The sequence below is a fragment of the Myotis brandtii genome, unplaced genomic scaffold (genome assembly GCF_000412655.1).
Source record: "Myotis brandtii unplaced genomic scaffold, ASM41265v1 scaffold2927, whole genome shotgun sequence".
Lineage (NCBI taxonomy): Eukaryota > Metazoa > Chordata > Mammalia > Chiroptera > Vespertilionidae > Myotis > Myotis brandtii.
In genome coordinates, this window is record NW_005361186.1 from 17,289 (window position 1) to 27,907 (window position 10,619).

General features: G+C 56.6%; 1 protein-coding gene across 1 annotated transcript in view; it reads right to left on the reverse strand.

Annotated features, from left to right (window-relative positions):
* Positions 1-9,145, reverse strand: part of PDXK (pyridoxal (pyridoxine, vitamin B6) kinase) — a 15,235-nt gene extending 6,090 nt beyond the window's left edge. The window contains exons 1-7 of the mRNA XM_005869387.2: positions 8,944-9,145; positions 4,686-4,790; positions 4,034-4,117; positions 3,317-3,363; positions 2,680-2,765; positions 1,426-1,471; positions 81-192 (exon numbers count right to left, since the gene is read on the reverse strand). Of these exons, the coding sequence (XP_005869449.1) occupies positions 81-192; positions 1,426-1,471; positions 2,680-2,765; positions 3,317-3,363; positions 4,034-4,117; positions 4,686-4,790; positions 8,944-9,145 (682 nt within the window). The remainder of the gene's footprint in view (positions 1-80; positions 193-1,425; positions 1,472-2,679; positions 2,766-3,316; positions 3,364-4,033; positions 4,118-4,685; positions 4,791-8,943) is intronic.
* Between the last annotated feature and the right edge of the window lie 1,474 nt (positions 9,146-10,619).

Genomic DNA, 10,619 nt, shown 5'->3' on the forward strand with positions numbered 1-10,619 from the left:
ATGCACAATCAGGTAGTCACTGCCCCTCGGGAAGGGAGCTCAGTGCTGGGGTGGGGCAGGGCGGGGCGGCTGGGACTCACGGATCCTCTGGCTTCCCAGCACAATCAGGTAGTCACTGCCCCGCGGGGAAGAGAGGTCGGAGCTGGTGATGACCACGGTGTCGGGGCCCATCGAGTGCAGCACGTCCATCACCTGCCAGGCACAGGGAGCACATCAGCCAGGGAGCTCCCGAAAGCCGTCCCTCCTGCCCCTCAGCCCTGAGCCCCAACAGCCACGCACAGCGGCCCGCACACCCCCACGAACTCCGGCGGGGTTTGGCTTAAGGGCAGGAAGAGGGGAGACAACAGAAGCTGAGAACCGGAACCCACCCTGACCGGCCCCTGCCCGTCCAGTGACAGCTTTGCCAGGTTACAGCTACCGTCCCCTTTCGCTCGGCTTGAAGTCTGAGGGCACGCGCCGGCCGGCCCCCATCTGCACCCTACAGGTGCCCACTTCTGGAGGAAGGTGCCCACCAGCTGGGCCAGCTGTCCTTCCTCATCTGGGCTCCACACACAGCACACACCAAGCAATGCTGGGCTCCCACCACCTGTCCGCTCTGGGAAGCCACTCACTCACTCGCTTATGTATTCAACAAACATCGACTGCTATGTGTCCAGCAACATGCCGGGGGCTGGAGGCTCCCTGCCCTCGAGGGCACAGGCCTTGTGACAAAATACCCACTGAGGTCCACTCGGGCCTCAGGAGGTGAACCAGCTGAACCGAGCAGGGGCCTGGCCTGGAGAGACCTGGGTGGAGGCAGAGGGCCTCATTGCAGGCAGGAGGTGCATCGCCTGCCTCCCGTGGGCAGCACCGGCCAGCGGAGCCACACCATCTCATGGGGTCCGGCAGAGGGCCTGGGAAGGCCCCGTGCTGACCGTGAATCGTGCACACACATTCGGGACTTCTCGTGCTGGGGACCGGTGTGGACTCCAAGTCACAGACCCTTGGGCTAGGGTTCAGCTCTCCCCGTCACAGCCCGGCAGCCGCGTCCCTCCTCTCAGCCCAGGGCCTCGGGCTGGGGCCACGGAGCCACGAGGAGCGGCCACTCTCTAACTCGGCTTTTCTCTAAGAGCTGTAGGAGGCCCTGCCTTCCTGTGTAACTGCCGCAGAGCAGTGCCTGTGATCATGCGAGCGGGCACTCCCTGCTCTAGAGCTGAGTGTGGGCTGTGGGAGACGTGTCCCTCACCTCGCACACACACGTGCACATAGGGGACAGGGGTGGGCAGAAAGGAAACTGACAATGCAGCTCCCTGGCCCTCGGGCTAGGTGACAGGCAGCCAGATGCTGGCCCCTAGGGGGTCTGTCTCCCATCTCCCAGGTATGCAGCGTCCCCTCCCCAGGGAGCAGGCCGCCTGTCCCACGCCAGGACCTGGAAGGCCTCCTTACCGCTAAGGCTTCTTCCTGGCTGTGGATCTTCCTGCCAGTCAGTAACCTGAAAGACAGGCAGGCACAGGTGAGACGCTGCTTGCTGGGTCCTGCCTGGAACGTTCCCAAAGCGACAGTGGCACTGGTACCCCCGGCCCCCCCACCCCAACCCCCACAGGGAACTAACTCAGAGCCTGCTGGCCATCACAGGCCATCACGGGCCAAGTGGCCACCATGATGTGTCTGGGGACCGGTCAAGAGTAAACTTTAGGCCCAGCTGGGGTGGTTCAGTGGTTGGGCATCAACTTATGAACCAGGAGGTCATGGTCAGGACGCATGCCCATGGTGTGGGCTCAGTCCCCATTAGGGGGCGTGCAGGAGGCAGCCGATCAAGGATTCTCTCTCAATCATGGATGTTTCTAACTTTTTCTCCTTCTGCCTTCCTCTCTGAAATCAATAAAAACATATTTTTAAAAAGAGTCAACTTAAGTTTTAAATGAGAACTAGCTGCACACCCCTGGCACCGGGAAACGCCCCTCACACCCTCAGTGCCTGGTTCTTCAATGGGTGAGGTGGGGCCTTGCAGCCCAAGGAAGGCCCTTTGATACTGGGCAGAGGGCTGCACACGCCTCTCCACCTCACGAACAGATCTGGGAAGTGGGTTAGAGCTCAGGGTGACTGCCCGTGTCAGCTGCATGGACTCCCTTCCTTGTGGCAGCCACATGCCAGAGCACCTCTTCCCTCTCTCTGTCCCCAAGACTCTTGCTGTTCAGGAGTAAAATAACCACACGAGCCCTGACCGGTTTGGCTCAGTGGATAGAGCATCGGCCTGCAGACTGAAGGGTCCCAGGTTCGATTCCGGTCAAGGGCATGTACCTTGGTTGCGGGCACATCCCCAGTAGCGGGTGTGCAAGAGGCAGCTGATCGATGTTTCTCTCTCATTGATGTTTCTAACTCTCTATCCCTCTCCCTTCCTCTCTGTAAAAAATCAATAAAATATATATTTAAAAAAATAAAATAAAATAACCACACGCTACTGCTGACGGCTAGAAAGGAGCCGGATTGGCCCTGGGTGCCTCGTCACCCTGGCACACAGGGGGCAGGGAGCTCCGACTCGGGGAGGGTCTGCCCCCACGCCGGTGCCAGATCCACTCCCCTGAGGCAGGACCTTCCGGGAGCCGAACCCACAGAAGGGATGTGGGGACACTTCCTGCGCTGTGTCTGTCACTGTCCTGTGGGGAGGTCTGAAAGCTTTGGCCGTTTCTAGTCACTTACTCAGCCTCGAACTGGTTGGGAGTTATAATGTCTGCAACCGGCACCACCTTTTCTTTGTAAACAGGAAGGAGATCCTCTGGAACGTACTGAAGGAAAAGGAGAGGGACAGGCTGACGCACACAGAGGAGGAGACGAAACCAGAACATTCGAGTCCAGCTCGGGGACCCCAGTGACACCGGGCTCCCCACCGTGGAGACAGGCAGCGCAGGGTGACCCAAAGGGCTCCACAAGGGGACAGTGAGCCACGGCCTGTCCCACTGCCTGTCTATGTACGGCTCAGGGGCCGAGGGCAATTTTAACATTTTTTAATAGTTGGGGGAAAAGTCAAAGGAAGAGTAACACTTTGTGACACACGGAAAGACAGAAAATTCAAATCTGTGTCCGTACATGAAATTTTACTAGAAAACAGCCATGTCTGTTGGTCAGCAAATTGGCTGCTTGGGCTACAACAGGGATGGTGGCCCTAAGATACTGACTCTCTGGCCCTTTTATGGGAAACCTCTCTGCCAGCCCTGTCTCCCCCGACCGAGGGCCCCGCCTCCCCCAGAGCAGCGCCTCGTCCATCAGAGGTCGTGTCCTGCTTTAGGATGAGCAATAGCTGTGCTCACCGCACTCACACAGGCGTGACATTACTCACCATGGAGCCTTCGCCTTCCCACTTGTCACCCATCACCGGGTCGCACACTGTGGGGACACAAAGGGCATCGTATCAGCAAGAGCTGCAGCCGGGGAACAAAGAGCCTTTCACAGGATTTTTTTATTTTTTTAATCCTCACTAGAGGATATTTTTCCATTGATTTTTAGAGAGTGTTAGGGAGGGGGAGAGACAGAGAGAGAAACATTGATGTGAGACACACAGATTGACTGCCTCTCACACATACCCCAACCAGGGTCAGGGATTGAACCTGCAACCCAGGTACGTGCTCTTGGCCAGAATCAAACCCAGGGACCTTCAGTCCTCGGGTCAACGCTCTATCCACTGAGCCAAACTGGCCAAGGCCTTTCACATGATATTTGTTGTTAAACGTCACCTGCACCTAAAAGCTTGGGGAAGCATGGCGTCCATTCTCATTTACGCATTACCTGGAATTCCCCACTTTGTCATCCGGGCCACCTGGGGTGTCACAAACCTCAAATGCAGTGACCTTTGCACACTGACACTGATAAAGCCAGTTTACAGCCTGCTTGCCTCCCCACAAAGATGCCAGGTTCGCGGTGAAGGTGTGTCTACCCCCTGAGTTCAGTGCGTACAGGCTGGGAGGTGGACCATGAAGTTGGGATGCAAGAGGGAGGCTTCTACCCAGGCACAGGCCCCAGGGGCGCCCACTCCTGCAGGTGACAGCCCAGCGCCTACCATACACCAGCCGGGAGTTCTGCTGCTTCAGCTCCCGCACGATGTCCACCACCATGGCCAGGAAGGACTTGTCCCTCGTGTACCCTGTGGGAGGGAGAGCAGGCCACCCGCATAAAACAGAAGGCTCACAGCGACCGACGGCGGCAAAGTGAAACCATCCTGCGGCCAGGGTGAAGACCAAGTGTCCCCCAACAAACACAGCCTCCGAGGGTCCCCGGGCACTTCCCAAAAGGAAGAAGCCTCGGTGATGGGTGTACAGGGGATGTTCTTCTCTCCTGTCCATTTCAACAAATACATTCACTTTTAACCACGTACATAAACATAAACAGGTACTCTTTTTTTTTTAACCAAGAATGGGTATAAATAAGACCAACGTACCAGGCGGCAGCGTGTTGCCTACTTGGGTGTTTCACCCCAACCTCTTCCCAACACCCCACTTGGCCCCACCCCATGCGCACTGCAACCCCAATGTGGGCCCAGAAGTGTAACTTGGCCTGGACAGGACCAAGTGCTCGGTGGCATGCGCCACCCCTCCTTGAAGGAGGCAGGGACCAGGGACCAGCCGGGTGTGGGGTGCTCTGGGACTTCGAGAGTCCATCCCAGCTGGAGCAAGGCTCACAGGTACCAGCGCCTGCTCCCTCAGGGCCCTTACCAGTGAGCACGTAGTCATATTTATTGACGTTGTTCAGCTTCAGACCTTCGTACACCTCGTGGAGCTCATCTGCGTTCAGCACCTGACCCTTCCAGTGTGCGTAGCCTGGGGAGAGGAGAGCAGTCAGGGCCTGCGCACACGGCACACGGCACATGGGTGAGACAGCTTCACCTGATGGCCCAGACAACCTCAACGACGCTGGTGGGGTGAATGGTCCCCTCCCCAGGGGCTGACGTGGGGACTGACTGAGACCTCCCAGGCATGGTGTCTCAGTGGGCTGATCCCTGTGGGTGCCCAGCAGCCTCAAAGCGCCCCTGACAGCACCCTGGCTGATACTGTCTGTGGTTGTAATTACTGGCATCAGGGCTCACACCTCCCACCGCCAGTTCCCTCTGAATGAATCTAAGGCAGGGAGGGCATCAGCTCTCCAGGCTGGCCCACGGACGCCTGTGAAACCCATGTCACACTGACAGGATGGGGAGGGGGACACTCCAAAAAGGACACACCGGGATCACACAACTGGTCACTTCTCCCTGTCTTTCGAGGGGGCCCCTGGGATGTGTCCCCACACGTCACAGTCACTTCCTTTGCCAGCTTCTACTGTGCATGTTTCCCCATCCAGGCTGAGTTGCTTGATCGCTGTCATCTGGGCACCCTGTCAGGCAAGGGCTTGTCACATCCCAGTTCCCCTTCCCCCCACCCTCCACATAAGGTTGAAATGCGGCCAAAGCAAGTCTTGGATCAAATCGTGACCAAGAGCCAAACGTGAATCAGAAATGGGCCCAGATGCTCAACCTGCTCTCGTCCCCGACAGGCATGTGGGTGCAGACAGACACATGAGCATCCTGAGGGGACTCACCTGCCATGTGGAGCCCCTGCCTACAGAGGCTCAGATGGGGACTGGCCAAGGTTCTCCCAGTTCACCAGGGGCAGGGCCATGCCATGGACACCCCACACTTCACCCATGAGAATTCCTCCTGGTGGCCTTTATGGCAATGGGAGGCCCTTAAAGTATGTGCTTCCAAGCACGTAAGTAAAAACCACGGGGAGTTATCCCTACAACCCTCCACATGGACCACCGGGTGGTGATCTGCACTAACTCAGACCGCCCAGAGCCAGGCTGCTCAGCCTGGAGGAGGAGAAGGGCAATGGCGCCCTCTGCTGGCAGCCTGTGTGCATGAGCAGGAGTCAACCTGATTCTGGAACAACTCCAACTGTCAACAGGATTCTACAGGCAGTGTGGCCCCGGGACACCAGCTGTGACAAATCATCTGTATGTCCCTTGAGAGACACCAGTGTGAACTGACACGGGAGGGTGAGTCTGTTAGTAGAATCTGATTGACCCCATTCATCAGACACCCTCGGGGTCAGCAGGGTCAGGAGGGCCAGGCAGGGAGAGTCCAAGAGCTCTCCAGTGCAGGACTCCCCCCACCGGCTCTCGCTTTCACCAAATGCTGGCAGCCTCTGGCTGTGTCCCGGGCAGGTGTTTGCTCAAGGAAGGCTGGCGGCCACAAAAATGCTGCAGGCCCAGAGTGGGGAGAACAGTGGTCCTTCCTGCCCCTCCGTTTGGTTTATTCCCATTGCACGTGTAGCATAGTCGAGTCCTGGAGCACCACAGACTGGGCGGCTCCAACACAGTCCTGGAGGCTGGAGGCCGAGGTCCAGGTGTGGGCAGGGCTGGTCCCTCCCAAGGCCTCTCTCCTGGGATTAGATGACCCCTTTTCCCTGTGTCCAAACATGGGTGTCCCTCTATGCCTGTCTGTGTCCTGATCTCTTCGTAGGGGGACGACCATCATGTTGGATTAGGACCCATCCCAATGACCTCATTTAACCTTATCACCTCTCTACAGAGCCCATCTCCAAATACAGTCATCCTCTGAGGTGCTGGGGTCAAGGCTTCAACACATGAATTAGAGGGGACACAATTCAGCCCATCAGAGCAGCGGTGAGGGTGAGACACACAGCCCCCCACCAGGCTTCAGACACCGGGCACCACGGCAGAGCACAGCCTCTGTGAGACCAGCTTCCTAACCAGCCTGTGGCCAAAGCACTAGCTCTGCGGCCTCAGGTGCAGGGTGCCACATGCCACACTACCACAGGGCACGGGTCTGAGAAACAGACCAGCCTCATTTCTGAGCAGCAGGGCGTGGGCAGGGGTGAGGGGAAGAGAGATGGGCTCGGGGCTCGGGGCACAGCGAGGCATCACCTGGCTACTCCAGGTCGAGGGGTTGGCACCTGAGCCCAGAGGTGGCCTTGGGGAGACCTCCCCCTGTAGGCCCTCCGATTAGGCTGCAGAGACAGGGTGCTCAAAGTCACCCACAGTGGGAGCTGCCGGAGGGATCCTCTCGCCAGGCAGGCCCCACACGCATCTAAGGCTGGACTAGAGCAGGAGGCTCTTCTCCGTGGGTGAGGAGGCCCATCCGGGAACCAGAGGTGCCTCCCTGGGAGAGAAGCCCCCATCCCAGCCCTACCCATGCCCACACCTGCGTAGGCTCTAAGGCAGTGGTTCTCAATCTTCTGGCCCTTTAAATACAGTTCCTCATGTTGTGACCCAACCATAAAATTATTTTCGTTGCTACTTCATAACTGTAATGTTGCTACTGTTATGAATCGTAATGTAAATATCTGATATGCAAGATGGTCTTAGGCGACCCCTGTGAAAGGGTCGTTCGACCGCCAAAGGGGTGGAGACCCCTCCCTGCTTCAGACCCGTCGGGATAGCCAGCACACCATCACCTGAGAGGGTCCACAGGAGGCAGGAGGAGCCGTCACCACCGAGGCCCGGAAGGCCCCTCCCCTCGCCCCTGCAAAGGAGTTTCTGAACCGAATCCTTGCTTATGTTGAGCCAATGTCATTATGGCACAATATAATATTCACCAATAAGTTTAATTCCGTCACTTGGTGTCCAAGCCAGTTTGGCTCATTTACTTTAAAAAAAAAAAAAAGGAAAAAAGGAAGGAAGAGCCCGAGGCTCAGTGGTTCGATTCGATTCCCGGTGAGGACACATGCTTCGGGCTTGATCCCCAGCATGGGGCATGCAGGAGGCAGCTGATCGATGTTTCTACCTCCCTTTCCCTTCTCCTCTGAAATCAATAGAAATATATTTTTTAAAAGAAAAGAAAGAAAAGAGAAAAAGGGAGGGTGGTTGAAACAGCCAGTAAAAACATGTGGGATTCAGGGAAGTTCACTGGATTGACTCAAACTTTTTGGGACTTCTTCAAATTTCAGAGCGCGCAGCACACTCCGCAAAGTGAAAGCAGGAAAGGACTTTTAGGGCGAACTGTAGCCTTTTCATCCAAACCCACACAGAATTCCTTTAAAAGAAAAGAGAAAAAGGGAGGGTGGTTGAAACAGCCAGTAAAAACATGTGGGATTCAGGGAAGTTCACTGGATTGACTCAAACTTTTTGGGACTTCTTCAAATTTCAGAGCGCGCAGCACACTCCGCAAAGTGAAAGCAGGAAAGGACTTTTAGGGCGAACTGTAGCCTTTTCATCCAAACCCACACAGAATTCCTCCCTCCTTGCTTATGACCTATCATACCCTCTCCCCTTCCAGGAAAAACTGTACCCAGAAGAATTACAAGAAATCCCTCCCGAGGGCTGAGGCCAAGGCACCACCCACGGTGCCCCGCCAGGCGGGTCGGAGACGTCTGTGCCCGGAGGTGCTTCCTGGATTCAGAGCAATCTCACGAGACGCAATGTGGGGACCCTTCCAAGACCGAGGAGGCTTTGTCCTTCTGCCTCTGCGGCCGTGGGGAGCGTGGGGTCAGGGGCGTGGGGAGCAGGGGGCTCACCCCTGACAACAAGGGCCTTCCAAGGGCACTGCCCCTCACACACCCTCCAGCCAGCAACTCCACTTCAAGGCTTGTCCAGAAACCCGTGAGGTCCCCGTGCGTGTGCTCTCCCAGGCACCAGTCTCTAATAGAGACAGTCAGGGTCCACCCACACGTCCACCTATAGCCATGGCGGCACGGGGGGCATGAGCACACTCATGTAAGAGTAGGTGCTAGGATCACCGTCCTTGTTTTACAGGAGGAAACTGAAGCACCACCTCCCCTGGTTACCGCACCTGCCTGGCCAGCCAGCGCAAAGCCGTGGGGCTAAGACTCCACTGGGCAGTCCACCCTGCAGATGGGAGACCCCAGCCCTCCACCCTCACACAGGGCCGCCCCTCCAGCTCTGTCAGATTGGGGCACAAGACCCACATTTCTAAAGGGACGTTTCTCACACCCACACTCAGCTGAGCCTGTGCCTTACCTGTGTGGTTTGAAAACTGGACAGAGTTCACAGCGTCGATCTCAAACCCCAAAACCTGCAGGACAGACAGAGAAGGACCAGGTGTGAGAGAGCCTGGGGCTGGCAGTGACCCCCCTGGCCCGGAGGAGGGGAGCCCACGCAGGCCGGGCCCCCAGGCGCAGGGCCCAGGAGGGTCTCCCCAAGCCAGGCTCCATGTCCGCATGCTGATGGTGTCTGTGTCAGGTCATGGGCTGCGTTCAGTCCTTTCTACAGGAAATGTGTGGGGAAGCAGCCAGCCGGAAGGGCTGAGACACAGAGGCCACTCTCCGCAGCTGGGACTCAACGCCTCCGGATCACTCCTGGAGATCCCACTGATGGAGCTCGCAAAGAAACCCGTGAGGCCACCAACCGAGACCACACCCCCATGAGCCACATACAAGCAGTGGCAAGCTGGAAGCCACCAGGGAGGTGTGAGGCCAATGGCCCTGCCCAGCGTGAGGAGGGGACATGTCCACGAGCTCAACTCTGACGCAGGAGACCTGACTGACCAGGCCAGTGAATAAGACAAGAAGCCCAGGAGCAGGAAAGCCCTCGAGGTCAACTCCAGGACTTCTGGTTGGTCTGCTCCACTGACTTTACTCCTTTCCCTTCCCCGAGCTCAACGGGAGAACAAGGATCTTTTTGTTTTTTGGTTGTTTTTGTTTTTGTTTTTTAAATATATTTTATTGATTTTTTACAGAGAGGAAGGGAGAGGGATAGAGAGTTAGAAACATCAATGAGAGAGAAACATCGATCAGCTGCCTCCTGCATACCCCCTACTGGGGATGTGCCTGCAACCAAGGTACATGCCCTTGACCAGAATCGAACCCGGGACCCTTGAGTCCGCAGGCTGACGCTCTATCCACTGAGCCAAACCGGTTAGGGCAACAAGGATCTTTTTGTAACACTGAGCCACAAGACAAAGAAAGGGAGCAGACGAGAGATTTCAACAAACTGTGGAGTAGCTGAAACACACACTTCCCATGCCATCCTATCTAATAAAAGCCTAATATGCAAAGTGTCTGGTCATTCAGTTGCCCATTCAACCAATCAAAGAGTAATATGCTAATGATATGCTAAGGCTGCTCAACCACTCGCTATGATGTGCACTGACCACCAGGGGACAGACAGTCGACCGGTCAACTAGTTGCTATGACATGTACCGACCACGGGGAGCAGACACTCCGACAGATAGGTTAGCTTGCTGCTGGGGTCTGGCAGATCAGGACTGAGCAAGACAGGCCAGACATGCCCTGGAGCCCTCACATGTCCCTCCCCAGCCATGATCGTGCACCAGTGGGGTCCCTCAGCCTGGCCTGCACCCTCTTGCAATCCAGGACCCCTCGGGGGATGTTGGAGAGCTGGTTTCAGCCCGATCCCACAGGCCAGGCCGAGGGAACCCCACTGGTGCACGAATTCATGCAGTAGGCCTCTAGTTAAATTAAAATCTCAGTGCCTCCTGGGGGGACAGGTAAGAAGTGGGTCCATCATCTATACAGTCTCCCAGAGAGACAGGGCAAGAGAGAGCAAGTGAGAGAGACAGTGTAAAAAAAACTAACAGAGACTGAGAGCCCGGCCAGTGTGGCTCAGAGTTTGAGCATTGACCTATGAACCAGGAGGTCATGGTTCGATTCCCAGTCAGGGCACATGCTTGGGTT